This window comes from Lonchura striata, chromosome 10, assembly GCF_046129695.1.
Source record: "Lonchura striata isolate bLonStr1 chromosome 10, bLonStr1.mat, whole genome shotgun sequence".
Lineage (NCBI taxonomy): Eukaryota > Metazoa > Chordata > Aves > Passeriformes > Estrildidae > Lonchura > Lonchura striata.
In genome coordinates this window covers 6,748,031-6,770,745 of record NC_134612.1, presented here as the reverse complement: position 1 = coordinate 6,770,745, position 22,715 = coordinate 6,748,031, and the positions used below count along the sequence as shown (strand labels likewise).

General features: G+C 43.3%; 1 protein-coding gene across 2 annotated transcripts in view; it reads right to left on the bottom strand.

The window, feature by feature from the left end:
• The window catches only part of PPP2R3A (protein phosphatase 2 regulatory subunit B''alpha), a 37,148-nt gene extending 15,650 nt beyond the window's left edge, over positions 1–21,498 (bottom strand). Inside the window, exons 1-5 of one of the 2 annotated variants that reach the window (XM_021537166.3) lie at positions 19,440–21,498; positions 6,968–7,228; positions 5,437–5,540; positions 2,884–2,986; positions 1,061–1,135 (exon numbers count right to left, since the gene is read on the bottom strand). In XM_021537166.3, coding sequence (XP_021392841.2) covers positions 1,061–1,135; positions 2,884–2,986; positions 5,437–5,540; positions 6,968–7,228; positions 19,440–21,377 — 2,481 coding nt within the window. In that variant the 5' untranslated portion in view covers positions 21,378–21,498. Of the gene's footprint in view, positions 1–1,060; positions 1,136–2,883; positions 2,987–5,436; positions 5,541–6,967; positions 7,229–13,440; positions 13,573–19,439 lie in introns of those variants that run through there. The other variant, XM_077785616.1, reaches the window with a different exon arrangement.
• Positions 21,499–22,715: the final 1,217 nt, after the last annotated feature.

The window sequence follows — 22,715 nt, the reverse complement described above, 5'->3', positions numbered from 1 at the left end:
GAAACACCAAATACCAGGGTGCATTGTATGATAGGCACTTTCCTCACTCACCCATTCATGTGCTCCCATAATTCCCTGGCCATTCCTATACCTGTTCTGGCTTAATGCTTATGTTGTCTTGTTCCACAGGGACTAAACATATTGATTATACACTGCTGTTCACTGTCATGTTCAAGTGCATCTAAAACATTTACAATGGATTCTCATTATACATTTTCATTAGTGTGACAGTTCAGGGTTTACCCTGAAGAAGTGTCTTTGTGCCATCTGCTCCTTGCAGGAAAGGAACAAGCATGTGTGTGCTAGGAGCCTCCCAGCTGCCACATGTGGTGCAGTCCCAGGCAGGCCCTGGCAAACAGGACAAGCTTTAAGCCCTGAGCCCTGCTGGGATATAGCTCCCATCAGGTTTGTTCTTATTTGAATTTGTTACTGCTGTAGAGATAAAACTTCCCAACATGTATATCTTTTATCCAGATTCACACCCAACACCAGTCAAGCTCAAGGCCTAAAAAAAGTAAAAACATACTTAGGTAAAGTACTAGCCTAAGTGCTGACTGCAGAGCTGGAACAAAGCTACTGAACAAACCCCAGCCACAAAAGCTTGGGGACAGAGAGCCTGGATAGGCATCCTGGCAAAAGGAAGGTTGGACAGCAGATCCCTGGAGGCAAAGGGCATTTTGTACTGAGGAACAATCACAGATTCTCCAAGCTTCAGTGACAGAAACCTTCAAACAGGCAGCCTTCCATGTTTCACCAGTCCAGCATAATTCAGGGTGACTTAGCAGGTCCCAAAGACCAAAGAACTTATTTTCCATTCATCAAGCCAAAAAAAGATGGTTTTATAGATTTGCTTAAGACCAGAAAGAACCATTATTAACTTTTGGAATAATCCTTGTCACACATAGGCAGATTATTTTTCTTTTGGAAGCAGTCGTTAAAATACCTCATGGTCAGTAATATTAAAAACACCTACATTTTTAAATAACTGAAGGATTTTGCTGGTAGGAAGAGTGACAGATCCCAAAGGGAGGCATCACAAAGGATCAAAGAAGCAGCCTACCGTTGTAATATACCGGGAATGGAACTCCGGAGCGTCCTTCAGGAACGTGAGGCCAGGATGAGTTTCTACCACATCCTGCAAGGTAAGAGAAAATGAAATGAAATAGATTTTCTTCTCCTTTTAATGCTTAGCAGTTACTGGGTTTATAAACCAATACTTTTACTTTTGAAACTATTTGCAGCATAAACAATAACACTGAAATCTTTTAATCTACAAGAGAACCTTCTATTACAGTAATAGAATGCATTTACTGGGCAATACGCACCTGGTGGGCCAGTTTGATTTACTTAAGGACAGAAAAACAAAGGAAGAGAGTTAGTGAGTAGATGAAAACTCATTTTCATTGAATGAGACAGAAATTAATTAGTTGACCATGCAACTATCTCTTCTCCACGATTTTTGTTTTCCTCCATTCATTGAAGATATTAACATTTGTTAGAACTAGGTGTCAGAAATAAAGATTCCTTGAGGAAGTCTCCTATGTGCAATGAAAGATGTGTGAGCCTCAGAATGCTTACAGATACGATTTGTGCTTTTCCAAAATTCACTCCGACTACCTGTGGAGCTGCCTCTTTCTCAAAAGCAGCTTTTTAAAAGTCAAACACTGGCTCACAATGCCAAATCTGCATGATCAAATCCATGAATAAACTGTTCAGATCCTGAATGAATCAGTTCAAATCCTGTATGAATCAATGCCTGTGTCATTTCTCCATGTCTAACTCCTCTACCCTTTAAAGGGGTTCCAAGTTTTGCTGTGCTTCTTCTATGCCATGGTGCCTTCAGGGTTGTGATATGCCCAAATTTTGGGCAGCATAACAGGATGTCTCAGATGGTGGCATAAATCAGGGTAATTTTGTTGATCTCTGGCTGACTAATAAGACAGGACTGTGCATGCCTTGGATTGCACCAGGAGCTAAAGAGCAGAGCTGCAATCCACAAGGAAAGGCAGTGTGCCCAGTGGAGAAGAGATGAAGAGAAACATGAGAAAATTTACCCATCACAGCCTTGGTTCTGTTTGAGACAGAAACAGCCAGCACAGACACAGAATCTTTCCCCAAAGCAGCATCTCCACAGAGGTTTTACCCAGAGGGCAGCACTGTGTGAGAAATCTAGGGATGTATGGAAAAGATCAGAAAAAGTGCAACTGCTGATCAGAGGAGCAGATGGATGTGATTTATAGACACTATAGAGAAGCCCTATCCAGAGTCTGCATAAATGGCCACAAATAAATAAAACTCTACTTTGTTAAAGTTAATGAAAGGGAAAGAAAGACATGAAATGAGGATGTGCAGATTTAGCCTGAATATTAGGGAAAAAATAAGCAGTGACATTTGTGCACTAGCAGATTTAGAGGCATGTACAGAACAATTGGAACTGCAGAAATTTTGCCAAGATTTCTATGTGATACCGTATCTGGTAGTCTGGCTAGACAAATTTAATTATAATTGTCTTGCCAAGCAACTTTTACAACTTTTCCAATAAGCTTTTATGTTGTGCTTGACTATCATCAGCAGCAAGTATTTTTCCCCAATATCCACATTGAGAAATGGGACAAATTGCAGCCTGCTTACCAGACACTGATAAACATGAATCCTGACAAGAGACCAGTCCTCAATGCCTTTAGCAGGATTTGCAGCAGCTGGTTTGGCACTTAAGCACTTCAAAAGCTTATTTCTATTTCACTCCAAAACGAACCCCACCCAGGTGCTGTTCAAACCAAAGGTCTGCTGGTCCTTGGTTAAACATTTAATGCCACGGAAACAAAGAAGGTGCCAAGTGAACGCAGCTCTGTGGCCGCCGTGCCTGCGGAGCTGTGGCAGTACCTGCAGCAGCGGGATGAAGTCCTCCTGTTGTAGGCAGTCACAGCCAGGCTTTGCCAGAAGGGAAGTGAACCTGGCGGCATCGTCGTGGCAGCTCCGCAGGATTCTGTGGGAGACAGGAGGAGTCACTCCCAGCCCTTTGCACCTCCCAGGAGCCCCGGGAGAGTCACAAAGGCCTTACAGCACATCGCATCTGTGCTGGGAGTCACTCAAATGCTGACCTCAGCCTGCCAGCACTTCCTTCAAGGTTTTCAGCTGCAGCAGGGCACCCAGCAGGGACTTTTTCCAGGTTAACACTGCTGTGGTAAAGCAGCTTTCTTACTAAGCACCTATGGAATCAGAGTAACCTGACTCTTACCAATGCTGCAGGCTCACTCCGAGTGAACAGCACCAGCCCAATGGGATGCCAACAGGATGTGCTCTCCAGTGTAACCCTTCACTATACTGCAATATTTGGAGAAATTGAAAAACTACAGGAACTGAATATTCACCAGGAAAAATCACTTCTAGAAGGAAAAAAGGCAATCCCCTGTTAATTGTGGCCCATCTGGAGCTGTGCACCAAAGCCACAGAGAGCAGCCTAATGAAGGCATTAGTAGCACTGAGCATTTGACGAAGTGTGTAACCTCAGTCCCCTCTGGTTGACAGTGTGCATCTGACACTATCTCTCTGTCTTCTTCTCACACAAAATACTGCACTGGCAAAAGGTATCACAGTTATGTGATTCACTCCACAGAAACTCATAAAGAGAGGAACTCCATGCCATTTACCAAACACTGGTAGCAGAGCACAACATTTGGATATATCAAACACTATGTTGTTCACATAGTATTAGGGAAACTCAGAAAACTACATTGTTTTCTTCATTAACTCTGAAAATATAAATGCACTGTAATTATTTACTGTGATCATTATTCACCACTTTCCTCTCCTGAAAGTGCATGAACATAGTACTGAAGTGGCAGTAGTTCTCCAGCCACACTACCTTGTTTCCTGCTAATTCTGGCCTCATCACTCTGGAAAAGGCAGACTACAAAATAGGGTTCTCTTAAATAAGCAAAAAAATATTTAGCACTCCTTTTGGCTGCACATTCCTATCAAGGTAACTGTCAATTTTACAGATATACTCTAAATCAGCTGCAGAAAGGGGTGCTAATATTTTACCTTAAAATATCTGGCACATAAAGATGAATCCCAAAGCCCTGTTTTAGCCACAAACAAAAAGATCTGACGTTCAGAAGTGTTTTATATTGAGCAGTTCCTATAGAATTGACAAGCAGTGAGCATGTGGCAGTTTGAGAAGTCAGTCATCTACTAAGAAAATTGAAAATAAGGTTCACAGCAACTAAAGATACCTGGTTTAAAGTTACACCTGTGTTCACATAGCTGCAGTTGAACTTTACCAGAAATACTACATTTCTTCTGTTTTTCAGCTTTCCAGCAAAGATTTTATAACTCTCAGAGGGGAAGAGGTGGGGATAAAAAAGAGTATCGTTCTAAAAGAGCAATTAAGTGAGAAAAGCATACAAAGCTTGGCTTGGAAATGGGGTAGTTAAAAGGATACAGAAGAGGGACATGACCGCAGTCTGCAAATATCTGAAGGATGTGAAAATCAGAGAAGTGAAAATGTGGTATCATACATGAGGGATTAATTAGAAGTAATTGAAGGAACCTAAGGAAGGAAAATATATTGTCTGTGTCAAGACAAACTTAGAGATCACAGTCACCCCTAACATTTTTGTAATTTTGCCAGGGTAACTAGAAGCTGTTTTGACAACATCATCACAGGAAATACTTTGGGAATTCAGGGTTAAAGACTACGTCAAGAATCTGAAGAACAACCATTAAGTAAAAAATTAGAACTCTCTCTGGAGAGGAGATGGAGACGCTGTTCAGGTGTTTCACAAAGTAGACTAAAGCCTGAATTGCCCTGGAGGGAAAAAGATTAGGCAAGAGAACAAGTCTGCTCCATGTCAGAGCTGACTCCGAGCATAATGCATCCATCCAGAGCTCTCCACCTTCACAGTGTGGACTGTCAAACTCCACAGATAAATTCAATAGCTTGCTTGGGAAAGGTAGTAACTATTAAAGCTCCCAGAGTACCCAGTTATATGATGATGCTTATTTCCACATTCCTCTTTCTGTCCTGTAACACTATGACATACCTCCTCTCCCAGTTCCCAAATGGCACTTGCTTAGTGCACTAGTGTAGAGCAATAAGGCTGGGCACAAATATACCCCAAATCCACAATCAAACTACCAGATACCTCAGAACAGCTGACATTTCTGAGGAGCTTGTAAATATATTTTATAGACCAACTAACTTAAAACATCTATACAATTACTTCCTTCCAAGTTTGTGAATGTCAAATGGAAACAAGTGTCTAGAGGGCTTGGGGGGAAAAAATCTCAAGCCAATGGAGATTTTTAAGCCACTTAAAGAAGAGGAAAATTGCATGAAAATCTGGTGGAAAAGAAAGGGAAAAAAAGAAAAAAAAACTCGTATGGCAGGCTGATTCCTTCTTGCAGAAAGCATTTTGTATTTGCTATACTCACTTTCTCCACATGGACACAAAGGAGTGCACAGAGACACGTCCGGTCCTCTCTCCCCCAGATGCACTGAACAGAGGTGCTTTCCAGTAGAGTGGGCAGCCACAGATCTGTAAGGAAAAAGCAGGGCAAGGAGGAATACAAGAACAGTCCCAAGAGGAACCTGCTCATTTACACACCAGACTCACCACTGAGACTTTACACATGTGAAATAGAGTAGTAATGGCTTTCTGACCCACCTATGTGCCATTTATTGCATGCCAAGGTTGAAAACTTGCACACAGCTTTCTACTTTGTCATGTGCCTTTTCAAGTGGCTGAGAAACACTCCTCTCAGGCTAGGAAAAGGATCTGGACTACTCAAGCTCTGAACAGTTTAGCACAATTCCCTAGGAAGTGGAATGGAGAGACAGGCACTTCCTTCCAGAAGGACACTCACACCAGCTATGTCCCCCACCCACCCTAAAAGAGGAGGGCCTATTCTCCTATGGGATAACCTGTCACAGGCAGCAAGGGAACCTCAAGTCTAATTACAGACCATTAATGAGTAAATGCCTAAAGGTGAAGTAAATCCCACCATGCAATTTTCAGTGCAGTGCCTGCCACCCAGCACAGTCCATTATTTCCAATACTGCAAGATCACAGCAGGGGAACACAAAAATGAAAGCACACATGGGAAGGATTTCTTCCAGCCAAAGGCCTCCCTGACCAGCACTTTTGAACCAGCCTCTGCAGAAGCTGCTGGCTCTCAATAGCAGTCCATGAAAGCTTGGAGAAAGCATAATTGCTCAGTTTACAGTGCCAAAGACTCATTCAGGGCAAGCTGATCATCTAGGATGTGTCTGATAAATGCTGGTTTTAGATCAGCAGCACTGTGAACTGCAGCTGAGGGAGAGGGAAAGAGAAGGGACCATCTCGTGTGCTCCCACACAAGTGCTGTGTGCTGTCCCCTGAAGGCAGAACTCATCACCAGCTACCACCTGCCCTGTGGGTACTGAATGTGCCCAGCTCAGGGGCTGAGGGCTCACTGGACATTTCCCCTTCCACATCCTGGGAGCTGGAAGGTGGAAGCTGCTTCCTCACACAACACTGTAATAGCGCCTACAGCTCATGCTAGCTGAGCAGGACAGCTACAAAAAGCCACAAAAAGGGCAGCTGATACTACCTGAAACCACAGAAGCCAACAAATTTTTGCCTCTAAGTTTCTCAATCTTCTGGGCAGAAATATGAAGAAATGGAGAAACAAAAATGCAATTTGTATTTGCTAAGTAATCTTAGAGAACTGCTTCATAAATCAAAGCACGAACAAGCACATATCTGATGTGACAATCAGCAAACGGAACTCATTTTTGTTTACTATTATTTAAATCTAAACAAAAAACTTCAGATCAAAAGGAAACTGGTTCTTTTTTCCACTACAACAGCTGTGAGACAGACTGAGACTACAACAAAGTATCTCTCCCAAAATTAAAAACCTAAAGAATAGATTCACAGAATCATTAAGGTTGGAAAAGACCTCCAAGACCATTAGTGGCTACCTTAGCAATTTTCCCCATTTCACAGATGTTTGCTTTCCCATCTTCAAATTCTGTAAAGGCCTCTTCAATCCTGGCAATGATTTCTTCATGGTTAGTGCAGACATTTGGGAGTCCTTTAGGGAAGTAGAAACGTGGAATGTTTATGGGCACAGGGGTACTGCTGGTGGCTTTATTCACAGGCAGAGGAGTGCAAGTGCTAACCACAGGCTGCAGGGGGGCTGGGGATGAAGTTCCTGCCTTCTTCTCTTGTTTGCTTTGAACCTGAAAATACAATAAATAACAAACACATTTTAACATCATGGTACATGGAGCAGAAAAAAATAGTTTGTGCTTCCAGTGATTAGGAGGAAAATTAAAGTCCACCAACAATTAAATTATTGCACAGGAATAAAAATGCATCTTAAATAGACAATTAAAATTTTCTGTAGTATTAACCAGTGCAATTTTAGGATGTTACACCTGCTTTTATGCTATTTCTAAGCATTTTACATATGTAGCTGTGGCTCATGATTTCCTATTGAGTCACTCTGCAACTCAGTGAAACCACAGATAAGGACAATGCTATTTCCTCTCATGCTGGACTTAGTCTCGTCATTCTGCCCCATGAACAACAAAGTATCTGCTCTTCAGTATTTCCCCTCTGAACCAGAGCACCCACCCACACAAACAGCTTGCCTAAAGTATGAGCAAGGCTACATTCAAACAAGGATATTTTCCATCCATGGGGAGTATAATTAGCTTGCCAAAGCGCTGCTTCAGAGATAAATTAAGAAAATATTTTCAGGACTTCCTTCTCAACTTCAACTAGCCTTTTATTTTGTGCCCAACTTAAACAGTCCCAGACCTGATTTTATGAAAGGTACTGAGCACTGGTAAATCAATTTTTTTCATCAGGAATTAGGAGCAGCCAGCAGAGTGTCATTAGGCATTCACATGATGTCTTTTCCTCACTCCTCTCCTAGCTGTAACAAACATATGCCTGATATGATGGTCCCCACTGGATCCCCTCCCCAGTGGATCTCCAGTTCTAGCTCTACATCACAGTCAACATTTGTATTTAAGTTCACAATGAGACCCTAAACCAGGGAATTTTTCAGACATGGGAGGGAACTTTTTTTAAACTTTGATAAGTAACTACAGCATAAGCTGCAAAATAGCTGCTGGAATGTGGAAGGATGAGGAATTCCCTGCTCCCCCAGGGAGACACTCCTTCCTGGGAAAAGGCAGCAGGCTTTCCCACTGCACAATGGTTCCAATGCAAGAGTTTTATTACTATAACAACATATGTGATAAGGCATAGAAGGCAACAGTCAAGTAAATACAGCTGTGACTTTCAGTTTGTTTATTCTAACTGTTTCAAAACAAAATGGTTTCAGGATAAAGCAGCCAAGTCTGAGTCCACTAAATGCAGAAGAATGTATATGATGAACTGCCTTTACTTCATTATTTTCTTTAAAATTGGAGCTTTTTTCTTAACACATACTGAATCTCCCAACTAGCCAAAGATTTGCTTGCAATGAGGTAAAGGAGTGAGAAGTGTAAAGGCTTCTTTAAGCACTATTTTTACCTGGAGTTTATAATACTTTATAACCCATTCATCAGAAACCCATCAAAGAAGAGAGCGAAGGCTTTTCCACCTCTTCACTTCTCTGCTTCATGGCCCTTTCTTTAAATGGGAGGACCTCTTTCTTCTCCCAAATGCTGTCCCCATTTCAGTAGCAGGAACACCAGTACACACAATCCCCACCAGCCAGAACAAACTTGTCCTTAATTGCTCTGTACATTAAACCTGGAGCTTGGAGTACTTCAAGATGTCTTCTCCTCTGTCTTGCTACACAGGAAAAGCTGGAGATCATTTTCAGTCTTCAATATTTCTAACAATACCAGTATTCAGAGTTTGAACAGCTCTTAACCTTTGGAGAGCCAGCCTGATCACCAACACCTGTTCTCCCTTATGCCATCCTTGAGTGTTCCTCCTCAGACACTGCACATCTTTGTGTCTGCTCCTGAGTGATGCTGGAGCTCAGAGGGGACCAGGAGCTCCTGGGCTCCTGAGGGCTGGAGGATGGTGAGCATCAGCCCTGGTCATTCGTCCCACATTAGGACAATGCAGGTGATCTGAGGTGGTGGCAGAGGTGAAGCTGGGGAGACCTGGGCACTCACTTTGGGAGCACAGCTCACTGGCTTAAATAAAAGACAACCCTTCTCCCAGCTTCCTCCTGCCCTTTTTCCTCAGCAGAGCAGCAAAAGCAAAGCCCAGACCAAGTGAATGTGTGTGGGGAGGGAGCACCTGGCCCCAGCTCAGGGATCACACAAATCACCACTTCTGCTTCTACCATCTGCTCTCACCCTGCCTGCCCTGCCCTGCCAGGGGCTTCTCCAGCCAGGACCCAGCTCTGCTCAGGAGTTTTCCCTTTCTGGATCCCGGCAGAGGGGAAGTTCCTGCCAGTCTCTCACAGCACCATATTCATACAAACAATGCAAAGCTGGAACAGATCTCGAGGTGCCAACTGCAGCCACTTGACTTCTATAATAGGACTTCACATCAGTTTACTCGAGGTCACTTCTCACAAACAGGTTTATTGCTCCCTTAATCTCTTCAGGATACACTGGCACTCCCGGCTGCCAGCGCTGGGAGGAACTAAGAGAAATTACTCAAACGTAACAAAAAGTTCCACAAACCAAGACGTTCTTTCAAAAGACACTTACTCTTCACTGTAACAATACATCCCCTTCCCTTACAGTACAAGGGAATGATTAAATTGTATTTTTGTTTTCTTAGAAGGTGAAGAGAAGTCCTCAAGTAGAGAGCAACAGCACTGGGCCATTTTTGAGCTTTGTCTTCTTCCTTCTTATGTAAGAAATGAGCTGCTTATGACACAAAGAGAAAAAAAAAAAGTAGCAACTAGTCCTTGAAGATTTTGATCCCTAGAACAAACTTACAAATTAATACTCTGGGATGGGTATAACCAAATGCAAACCACTATGGGGACAAGAAGAAGTTAATTACAACTTTTTGTGAAAAAAAATTAAGAAAGTGGTATGACGGGAAATTCTGTGGAAATTCCTTGGAAATAAACAGTTTCTTATTGCAAAAAGCCTTAAATGCTGTTTGCCTAGCAGGACACACTACTCCAACAGGGATGTGCATTTTCAGAGAGGACAACTAAGAAAGGAAATGACAAATACTCTAATAAATCTCTCAGCTTTGTTACAATAATTAACAGATAAGCTTTTTTTCCTTTCTTTTCTCAAGAGAAAGGTGAGATTAAAGGCCATTTTTAAATACCACTCCGTAGCATTCTATAATTCACTCTAACTAAAATCTGTCTCTCCACTATATCACCTTTTGCCAGCCATACAATTTTATTTACGGACAGACAAAAATAGTGACATCTGTGTTATAAATAAACCAGACAGAACTACAGCCTCATTGTAGCTACACAAACAAAGCACAGACTAAACCTCTGCCATCCCAGCCTGTCTCCCAGGGATGTGCCAGTCCCAGCAGAAAACTCCATGGAAGGAAGCAGTATCACAGAAAGTACTCAAGTTCTTTCTACTCCTTCCTCCTGGTCCCAGGCTCCAACAGGGTCCTAGATAATATATTTACCAGTTTTTTGCTTTATTTCCAAATGGGATAGTGTAATCCTCTTTTCTAGGGTACAGTGACTCAGCCTGGGTTCTCGCAGTCCACAATGCTGACTTAATGTCTCCTTTCATTTTTCATAGTTCCTGCCTTCCTGAAGTCTGATGGTACCTGGACAGAAGCCATCCTCAGAGCTCATTAGCTCTCTAGCACTGGTTTGTATCTCTCACCCGAGACTTTCTCTTCCTTTCCCTCCCTTAAGCCCTTTCCCATCAATGAACCTTCCTGCTGCCTATTTCTTACCTATTTCCAAGGACAGCAAGAACAAAGGCTCATCTGCACATGGCTCCAAACATCAGAGAGCTATGAGAAAACATTTCTGGAGAGAATATTTTCTTCCAGGAAACAAACTCCAATCACAGCAAAACAAAAATGAAAACAAACTTTACCTAAGCAACTCAGAAACCTAAAAGGATTTAGGTGGGAGTAGACACAGCACTAATTGTAAGGTTGGGTCAAGTTCCTCATGGCTTTCCCCAGTCAAGTTTTGCAAACAGAGGCATCACACACCTCCACTGCCAAGTGTGCCTATAGACCTTGGACACGGCCCTCAGCACCAGTCCAGGCTGAGAACACAATGGCTGAACAACAGCCCTGCAGAACAGGGCTGAGCACGAGCCTGCAGCGAGGGCTGATTACAAATAAGGCCAGTCATGTCCTGGACTGCCTTAGGAGTAAGGCCAGGAAGTTTTTATCTCTGACACTAATGAGGCTGCATCCGGGTTCCTAGGACCAGTTTTGGGCCTTCACTTCAAAACAGAGATGGGAAGAGACCAGCCAGAGACATGAAGGAGGGAAATCAGAAGGCTGTGATGAGGGTCAGGCAGCAGGAGACACTGAGGGCTGGCCCTGACTAGCTAGGGGAAGGGGAAGCCAAGGGATGGGCTAAATACAGCCTGCAGCTCTTGGAGGTGCAGTTACAGTGACAATGGAACCAAAGTGCAGCTTGGGAGCCTTAGGCTGGAGGACACTGAGGGAAGTACAGCTTTTGTGAGAGGTCACCAAGAAGGGCTGGGTGAATCCCTGTCCTTCGGGAAAGCCAGTGCTGATGTGACCCAATGTTAGAAACAGTATTCCTATAAGTGAGATGTTGGGCTAGAGACCTCCCTTCCCCCCAACACTGCTATGGGAGGCTCTCTGATCCTTCTATAAATAGCTCTGCAAAAGATAAGCACAAGAACTGAAATTTCCAGCCCTTGAGATAGAAGTTTACCAACACCCTTCTTCCCCACTTTCCTGGTCAACATCTGTGTGTTCCACAAAGCAAAGAAGTCTTCATTCACTTCTCTGCTCCCTGTCACCACCTTATCACCTTTCCACCTGCCAGCACTTTTGTTTTCTTACTGGGCCTAGTTATCTCTACTTGGAGCTCATTCCAAGCCCCAAGGTATAGCCCATCCCACAAGGCACAAAATTTAATTACACCTCACTGCTGCCACGTGGGAGAACTCCTATCCCTACCCTCCACCTCCAGAGGTCCACTGTCACTCTGGGAACTGATTTAACCCACGTGGAAAGGCAGCAAACAGACTTGGCTTTGTTGCAGGATGATATTCAACTGCGTTATGAATTATGGCAGCTCACAGAAAGACCTGTGGGGCCCAGGACAAGAGAAGGCTGACACATGTTGAGGAGGCAGTAAGAAAAGAAGAAAAACACCATCTTTTTTGAACACTGTAGTATTTCACGTGCCTTGAACCGGCAGCCCCAGAACAATAATTCCCAACGCATTCAGCAGAGAAATTGTTCCTGCTTCAGACCAGGCAGAGGGCTCATGGACCAAAGCCTCGTCCATTTTTCCAGCTGTTCTATCCGGAGGTCTCATCCCTCCCTCCCGGGTTACATCCTTAGTGATCAGACTAACTCTGGAGAGGGAATTTAGCTGTGCTGTGGTTCCTGACATGGCTCGGCCCCGCCCAAGCCATTACTGCACATTATTACCTCATCCAATTCTCCCCCAGGGAGTGAAAAACACACGTTCCAGAGATTAACCTCTGAGATGTACTTTAACCTGTCAGCAGAACGCATGAAAAAATGTGTCATAATATGTTTTGGAGAAATTTTAATGCTGTTTCTTAGGAAACAGCTGCACTGATCCTAATTTCAATTTTTTAACATCCTCTCTGGGTCACCCATTATTTAAATACAGATAAAGCTCAAGATGGGCCAATCTCAGCAAATTGTGAACCCTCTAAATCTGGAGTGACTACATGTCCATTTGGTGTCCTAGTACATCCAATCTTTTGTCAGTTGTTCCAGAGGGCGAGTACAGCAGCTGGGATTTACCAAAAGCACACAGTTGTGATACAATTTCCATTTCTTTGGCTACACCTCTGTGATCTTCAGGGTCTTTTCAGGACTAAATTGTTCTATTATCTCCTTCAGCCACAGCCCAGTAGCAAACAGCACAAAGAAACCCCTTGGGATGGTAAAATCATAAAAACCAAAGCCAGGTGGGCTGGTCTGCACAGATTTGTACAGTTCACAGCAGACAGCAGAACCCTGTGGTTCTTCCAACATGCAACAACAAACATTCAGAGCAACCACACAAACAATCTCACAGAAAATATCTAAGTCCTACAATACTTCTCCCCCATTATTAAATCCCTACTCTTGCTGTTAATTTCCTCCCTTGTTTACAAAGACATTTAAACTCTGCAATCTAAGCCTGGAAGGTTTATTTTTAAACCTGCTGGTATCTAGCTGCAAATAACTTTCTGCAAATAGACACGCCTAGAGGGGACACAGATTGATTCTCTGATCCAATAAAAAATAAAAAAATAATTAAAAAAAAAAAGGATAAAGAAATGCCAAGTGTCCAAACCTGGGCCTGCTGGAAGGCCTTGAGCCGCCTCTTGAATCGAGAAGGAAGAACAAAGTCACAGCCCTTGGCAAGGAAAGCTAGCTCCCCTCCCAGATCTGGGTCCCTCCGCAGAGAACTCTCCTTGATCATCATCCTGGGCAGCTCCTAAGCAGATGTTGACCTTTCCAGAAGGGGCACGGGCACTCTGGAGGAGACCACGTCAAGACCAGCACGTTGCTTTCTTGGGTTTGATTTTTTACAGGCAAAAAATGACAAATGGCTTCAACATATTATGTCTTCTCTCTCTTCACAAGGACAACATCTAGCAATTTTAACTCAGTCCTGAAGCCAGAGGTCCCTACTTGAACCAATAATCAAAGTGTCTTTCAGTACCACCAGGATCTTCTGCCTTCTTGTAATACTTTAATTGAGAAACATGATCTACAAGTGAATCTATTTCCCTGCTGGCTACATGACAGACAATCTGTCCTTGGCTTGTAATAGGCCAGGGGTGACATGAGAAAGGAAGCACCCACCACCACTACCAAGAGCTCTAAAATTAGATGCTCTGCAGAAGTGGCTAAATATACCACCTTCCTCAATAGTTCCTACTTTGTGTGCTCCGGTGCTGAGACCTGAGGGGCACCTCTGGGTCAGTCAGGCTCAGCTAGAGTTAAACCAGGCTCAGCCAAGGGCCCCTGTGGGATGGCAGTGGTTTGAGGTCCCTGCTGCTGAGGTGATGAAACACAGGAGCAGCATTAGTTGCCACTCAACTGAAGGCTGTAATTTTCAAAAAACATAATTCTTTCCTTCTTGCTGGAAAAAGCAAATCATCTAGTTCCTTTAATGCCAAGCAAGCACATAAGGACAATCTTGGATAATAAGCTCAGTCATTCCCAAGCAGCTCTTAAGAAAACAGTTTCCTAAAGACATCAAAATGCACCATTCTTGTTATTCACTCTCCCCATAACTCTCATGAGGGAAAGGCAAAGCAATTCTTGGGGGACAATAGTCTACTTTTTCTCTGCACATCTTGGAGCAAGCAGACTTTAAACCCATGCTCTAATTTGTCTAGGCTTGTTAGAAGTGTGTTCTCCTTATCATGAGAATGGTGCTGAACAAGGGCCTAAATCCAATTCTTCCCACACAAAAGAGTCCCATGGAGTGCTTCCCCTGCTTGACTGTAAAAAATGAGCCACTCTGCCAGGATGCCATCTAAGTTCAGAAACACAGAAAAACACCCAATTTTGAGCTAGTAGGGCTTGCTCTCATCAAGGTATTGCATTTGAAATGCACAGATCTCAGTGAAGCTCACAACAGAAAGCTTTTATTGGACATGTGCCTTTGAGGTCTTTTCCTGGGCTCCTGTAGAAAGCCCCAAGTTAACATGAAGTCCAAATGAGTACAAAGCCTAACAGAATGGTACAAAGAGGATGGGGATGAAAAAATACTTCCAAAAAGGAAAAGGCAGGCAGGAATGTTTGAAGAGGAACTGCCACAAAATAAAGGATACAGATATCTATATGCAACACATTTGGAACAAATTTGTTTTTTCTTACTCTGACAACTTTTTCCTAAACATTAAGGCAACACCTAAAGAGTCCATGAGGCTGCACTGTACTGGGAGTGCTGCAGATCTCATGCAGCAGCATGTCAGGAGGTGATTTATTGTAAATCATCTGTGGCAAGTGATGGATGACTTCATGTTCTGCTTACAGCAGAGGAAATGAAGCCCAAGGAACCTCTCTGACCTCCATCTGCATCCAGACCAGCTACAGAGACCTTTGACAGACATACACATTAAAGAGACACACTAATCTGGCAGCCACTAGTTCCTACTTTAAAAAAACAGCACAGCCAAATATTTTTCATGCTCAAATTAACGAGTCACAAAAGATCTCAGAAGTTTGTGAGGTTTTCACTGATAACCTGAAAAAATGCAAGTAATCCAGAGGAAAGGCTCACTGTATCTGTATTCCAATATTTTGGAATAGGTTTCTAGCATGCTACTTCCTGTCCTCAAAACACACAAGGTGAATGTAAATAAATATACAGTACTATGAGAAATCGACAGTAAGAGAATCTTGTTTCAACACCTTCAAAGACAGCTGGACAAAACCCTCAGCAGAAAAGTCTGGTCTCAACAACCAGACCAACTGCACAAACAACAAATGCAGAAATCCCTCCTTGATGTAGGTGACCCAGGTTAAAGGTGAGAGATGCCAGATTGCCTGTAAATTGGCTTTCATTCTGAGATACTTTAGATTCACTTAGACTTGTTTTTATTTCAGTAACTGTTACCAACAGAAAAAAAAGAAAAAAAACCATAGTTATTCACTATTTATGTTGAGAAGTAATGAATAATTGATCTTTAAAAGGAGCACAGATTGTGTGTACAGCTTAAGTGACAGATATTATCAATATCTGATCAAAACAATTTTTAACATATGTAAGATGAAAGTTGATTTTCCAGAGTTTTACATTCTATTTTAGGCACATTTTGAGAATATAGAATTATTTCAGAACAAAATTAAAGTTACTGTGACATTATAAAAGCCACTTTTTACAATTAATCACCCCATACAAGATCCTTGAAAAGAATATCATTACATTTGCAAAACAAAGTAGTGAACAAACTTATGAAAGGGGCAGAATTACAAAGTTGCAAGGTCAACCTTGACTTTGTATGATTCAGAAACAGTTAATTCTGCTCAGAGCCTTCTTAGGGCCCCCTGATTTAAGCACACAACACAGACATTTTGATACAAAAAAGCAGAGTGCATGGCCTTGAGATGGTGGTTCAGGGCACAGGAAGTTAAGAACCTTCTGAGAATCCCAGAAACATCAGTCATTCGGGAGAGGCAGGATTAAACAGACACTGCCTAGAGCCCATCCAGAGGAAATGTGGAAACAGGGAACAGCCTCTGGATACTTCACTTAAGGCTCTACCACCTGAGATATAGCATGGTTATAAAAGTGGTCTCATCAACCCCACAAACGCTCTGCTCCCAGACCCACTGTCCCCAGCCAGAAATGGTTGGATCACCTATCTGACATCAGCCTGAGCTATTCCACTTGCTAAAATGGCAGAAAAAAAGTTAGTTAGGTTTAGCTTATATACAAGAACCATAGTCAGGATAAAGAAGGTTTCAGAACAATACAATAGGAAGTCAAGGCACAGAGGAGAGAGAAAGAAAGAGCAGAACTGCTCTTTCTGGCTCACTATAACACAAGTAATCCTTTTGAGGAGATACCCAAGAGCAAAGGGACAAAAACCAAAAGGGTCTCTTTGTATCAAAGCCTAGCCCTGACCTCTGCTCCCAAAATTATTCATAAGCTTTATTCAACAGCTCTTGAAATACAACACATGAACAAAACATGCAGAGCCTGCACCACACACATGGGATTCTGAAAACAGAAGGACCAGATTGCTTAGAGATTTTTCTAGGCTTCTTTCACTAGAGCACCACTCCAAGCATTAGCTGATTTACTTTGTCAAATCAGCCAACCTGTACAGGTGGCAGATCAAGGATACAGACAGGTTACAGTCAAAAACATCCACCACTGACTTCTCCAAGGACTTTGCATATGACATTTTACTCAAAGGCAGCATTCTTTACCTTCCAACACACCCCAACACTCAGCATTTCTGCAGGTCAGCTCAGAGCATCCCAACAGACCCATTTCCACCTTCTTCATTGCTTACTGGCTCCAGTTTCCCCCAGTTCCCTCAAACCTGCTGGTCACTCCAGCCCTCCTCACTACAGACAAAAATACAGACATGTACTAAGGGGCTTATTGATCTCTAAAAGGCAACTGCAGTCTTCTCACCGACTATTTTTTTTCAAAACCAACATACTAAAAAATCAGCTTAAGACAGGCACAGAGAACAGGAAATCCCAAAACAAATAGTTCAGAGGTTTAGAGATAAGCAACGGAAAACTGGATCTCAGAATGGGAAATGTTGAACAGTTTAAAAGTATGCAATGCTTCCTGGCCTGCCCAAAAGGAGCATGATGCCCTTACTATGTGCTCTGCAAAACTGATGGACTTCTTGAGTATTCATTTCCTAGTTTCTAAATATTTAGATTTTGAAGATGAAGAGGCAAGTAATCCTTTTGTTCTCTGTGGAGGATCATAATTGGGTTTATGATAAAGAGGAAGTATGTTGCTGATATAAATTAGCACAGATTCAACACAGATAGGCCAGCTGAGCCAGAGGACAGCCTGGTCTGAAGGATTCTCCCTCTCCTTTTTCATTGCTTAGCATTGAGGGATATTAAATATGTCACAACACTCACAAACAAAAGGTGTGTTGTGTTGTCACCAGTCTGAGAGATCTGAGGTTCCTGCACATGTGCCCAGCTATTTGATAACAGTTTTATGGGCCTTAAGAAAATACAACAAATACTTTGTATAATTGGAGCACACATGCAATACTGATTGAGAATCCACATGCAGCTTCAATTACATCCAGAGTGACCCAGGAATATGGATGTATTCCCTAGATGCTACACCTAGCAGGGGACACATCTGTGCCACAAATAACAGCAAACCTCAGGGCAAGTGCAGGGCCAGCAGCCCAGTGCCTTGTGCCCACTGCTGAGGGGACCAGCTGCCTCCCCAAAACAGCTCTTCTCTCCCAGGGTCTTTGGTTCTGGGCATCTGCACAAGGCAGGAGTCGTGTGACTGCATGGAGGGGCAGAGCTCTGGTAGCTGTGGAGCACATGTCCATAGAAGGCAGGCTGGGAGCAAGCTAACACACAGCTAGGTGGGATCAGGGGAGCACAACCTGCCCAGGCATCACACTGAGAAGCCACTTGGCAGCATCAATGCATCCCATTTTCAAGCATTACATAAAATCTGCCACAAAGCCAGTGTCACACTTCATCAAACACATTTTTGTTTGAATTCACAAGTCAGAAAAAATTTAGTAAAATAATGTACAAGGCAAGAATTACAAGGGATTACTTTAGAGATTTTGGAGCTGTTTAATTTTACACACTGTGAGGAAAAAGATTCTTTCCCTTGCTGAAAATATCAGAATACCATTTTCTGTAAGCAAAGTTTCCCAGAGCAACAACAGAAACTCTTGGAGAGCCTGGTCTAAAAGGATGTCAGTGCCATCATGTAGGGCAATATAGAATCCATGCACTCTTTTTCAGAACTGCATCAAATTTTGGGCTAAAGTGGACAATTCTGAAAACATGCACATTTAGTTCCAACTGGAAGAAATTGTGAAAGTTCACATACAACCAGGGCACTTTTTCAGCGCCTATGAAGAGGAATTTTGGAAATTGAAGTCCTCTCTACAGTTACTGCCTACTTGGAAGTATGGCAACAAGTTTTCTTGTGATTTGGCAGCCATTACCAAATGAAAAGCACTGAGTGCTCGACAGACAGCCCTGGCTTCCTTCTGAAACAGGCTCTTATCAAGACCCTTTTTCCTGGGAAAACTTGCTTCTTATCTGAGATATAAGCAACACAGACTCCACATGACTCCATCCACTGGGGACAGGGAAAGCAAAACAAAATCCTGAGATTCTGTCCTGTGTCCCATGGAGGATTGGTCTCTTTGGGAACCAGTGATGAAGAGGACAAGAAAGGCTGCTCAGAGATGGGAGAGGTGGAAGAATCAGTTCTCACTGAACTGCTGAGAGGAAGTCCAATACTTGGTCCCAGAAATAAAGTTATTATTTATACTTATTAAAGTAATTATTACTACACCCTATTATAAGGGACCCATTTAAACCACAAGCAGTCTACAGGAGCAACAGCAGGAAAGGATCAAGCTCAAAGGTGAAACTCCATGTCAGGACCTATTTTATTTTCTCATGGGTTTCAGTTTCCTTTTTTTGTTTATCTTTAAATAAAGACTACATTTCTGCCAGGTTTAACACATTATTCCACACTGCAGCATTCAAAGCACAATGCATCATTTAGATGTAATTCCCCACACTCCCCCACATTTTCCCATGTTTGTTTTACTCACTAGCCCATCAAAAGTTTTGTTCTCTTACCTTTATTATTTCTGGGGCCTGCTGAATTGAAGCTGGAACAGAGTCTCTGGAGGCAGCCCCAGCATGGCTTTTTTGCCCTGCAAGCAAGGACTGTGAAGGAGTTGCTAAAGTTTCCTGGAGAATTTGCATCACTTCCCTCTCCTTGGACAAACTTCCCTTGCCTGTCTGGAATTCCACCAGCTCCTGGGCAAAGTCCTCAATGCTTCCCAGGATACGCAGTAAAAGGGCTCTGTCATCCTCTTCCATTTTATGACCATTGGGCTCCATGATTTTTGACAAAGAAGAGGGGGGATCAGCAGGTTTACTTTTGGGTTCAAGAACTAGAGGTGGAGCCTGCCTACCCTGCCTGCCAGACACCTGCAGTGAGGCAGGTTCGTCCTCCTTCCGAGAGGGTTCCCTCAGAGTACTCTGCATTTTCTGTGAGAAGCTCTCCAAGTCCAGCAGCAGTTTGTCTATCTCCTCCTTGTCCACCCTACTGCATGTCTGGGCTCCTTTGGGGACAGCAGCTTGGGCACCACACAACACAGGGTCTGACACTGGTTTTAAAGGAGCAGTTCGCTCAGGACCATCTCCTGCCCTGGCCTGCTCTGCTTTAGCATCAGCAGCAAGGTCTGAACCAGCAGCTCTCTGGTAGCTGCGCTCCAGGCTCTGCCAGCTCCCCTTCTGCTCTGCCTTCTTCTCTGTCCCTGCTGTTCTGTCCCCATCAGACTCCTCCTCGATGTACAGCGCCTCAGTGGCAGACGTGCAGTCGCAGGGGCTCGGGGCTGGTGACTGAGGTAGAGCATCTTTCACCACTCTCACGCTGCTCTCTGGAGGGACAGCAGGCAGGGAGCTGGAAGTGAAGCTCACAGTACCTGTCTGGATGGACTGGGAGGTGCTTGTCACCTCACCCTGACCTGGTAGAACGAGAGGAACTGCACTTGAGGATGGCAGCTGAATGATATCTTCATACCTGGGTGGCTGCTCATCACCAAATACCAGGGGAATGGGAGTTTGCTGCAAGCCATGGAAATAGTTCATCAGCTCTGCCCAGTCACTCGCTTCCCTCTGCCCCGCTGTCTTCAGCTCAAAGGGCAGCTTTTTCAGGTAGGAAGAAAATCTTGTCATCAGATTCATGTACATCATCTCTGAATTAGCCAGGGGATCATTGCTGTTCCCTCCACCAACATCTGCAGACTTCTTCTTGATGCAGTGTTTGATTATGTCTGTGCACTTTTTCAGATCCTCTGAGCACTTGAGCAGAATGTCCAGGCACACCTTAATATCCCCACCAGAAGAACCATCTAGCTTGTGTTTTTCTAAAATCTGGGTAATGAGGTTTTCTTCAGGGAAGGAATGAGGGCAGAAGGGAACCACAGAATTCATGGTGACTTCTCGAGCATCACTGCTCTCCTGCCATTTCTCTACAGGTGAGGGACTCTGAAAAAAGCCACATGGAGGGCAGTTCTCATCATTGTTAAAGTGCCCACAAATCAAGTCAAAATCAAAGGATCGTCTGCTGAAAGATTCTGACCGAACTTTTCTTCCCTTTCTGTAGGCCACATGACTGGAAGAGTTTTTGAGCTTTTCAAAGGAGAATTCCTTTATTTTACCACTGGCAAGGTTTATTGCCTCACCAGTAATGTCTTTTAAACTGCTGGAGGTTTGCACTGAAAAGCCCTTCTTGATTCTTGGATTATTTGGGAGGATTTGGTGATAGTCCTCATTTCCAGCCAAAGCAAGGCCATTTTCAGAAACAGGAATTTTATGGTCCAGGTTGGCATCTTGGACACTGAGCTCTGCACAGACACTGTGGTGAGCAACTATGCAGGCGAGTCCCTGTCTGAGGAGCTGGCAGGAGCCTGTGCAGTAGTGCACGGTGTGCTGGGAGTGCTGCTCTACCACCACGCTGCTGTAGCAGTTCACTGAAGTCACCATCAGCCTGTAGGTCGCTGCCATAGCACAGACCACGCTGGGAAGTGAGGCTGCAAAACTCACCACGAACTTCACAGGGAAAAGCTCACTTTTCACAGCCACACCAGACTGGATGAAAACATTCAAATGTCTATTGGAAACATCCAAACTGTGTGAAGAGCTATTGCCTTGGAAAGCCCTGGCAAAGTCTGGAGTGGTTTCAGCAGTACAGTTACAACAACTAGTGGAACTTGCATATGGTTTAACTTAAGGCACCTCGATGCTCATATTCCATGCCCAGCAGAGATGCAGCACAAGCTGCTCCATTTCCAATGGTCCAGGTAGCTTCTCCAGCAGAGGCCATAAAATCCAGTCAGTTTTATCGCAGAAGTGACAAGTCAACAATTTCTGTTTGACCCTTTTCCTCTCTTTTTGGGTGGGTCAGTAAAAGATAGATAATCCAGTAGCATGTGCAGAGAAAAAATCCACAGTGTACTTGGGAGATTCCTCTCTCACACTGGTGACACAGGTCCCTGCAATAGAAATAAAGATGACAGTCATTATGATTGCCATGTATTGTGCAGCCTAGTCTACTACCAAACATCTGGCACCAGACAGAACAACCAGCACACAGGCCTGCACAGAAGAGAGTAGGCTGATAGTCTTCTTTCACTCAGATCTACCATATAAGAGCAGTGCTGAGGAGCTGGCCTATATTTATACACAGGCTGTCTGTGTGCTGCCATTTTAACAGCTCTATTTTAGCTACTCATTAATTTTTTTCAGCCTTGCTTTTTTTCCTCCCTAGACTGAGCAAAACATTACCTTTAATTCTAACAGAGCAAAACATTTTGATCCTGTTGTGAATTTCTGCCTTTTGTTTTCCAAGGCTCTAAAGATAAGGCAAAGGGCAGTAGAGAAAAGCACTTTCAGGATTTCTAAGCTCTCTGGATTATAAAAAGCTGCAAAAAGCCTGCAGCAAAGTAGCTGAATGCCTCAAAGAATGCACAGTTTTTAGTAAAGACCACATTGGTTTCCATTAGCCTTTCACCAAGGTCTCTGGGACCATAGCAATATATTTTATGGAAAAATTATGTTGTTCTTACAACCCATAAATAGCAGTATGTTTAATACAGTAAGTCCACTGCTGCAGACATTGAGGATAGTAACATTTGTATAAAGGTTAAGCCTATGAAAACTAGGAATTGAGTGTTTTACACTTAGCACAGTCATTTCCAACTGCATTTCCTATTATCATGGTCAGAACTGCATCAGAAAAAAACTCAAAAGCTGTTTAACTTTGTTATGAAAAAAAGCAAATCTCAGATTTAAGGGTCATTAATTTTAGATATTGCCTCATCTTTCTTTAATACATGAACAATC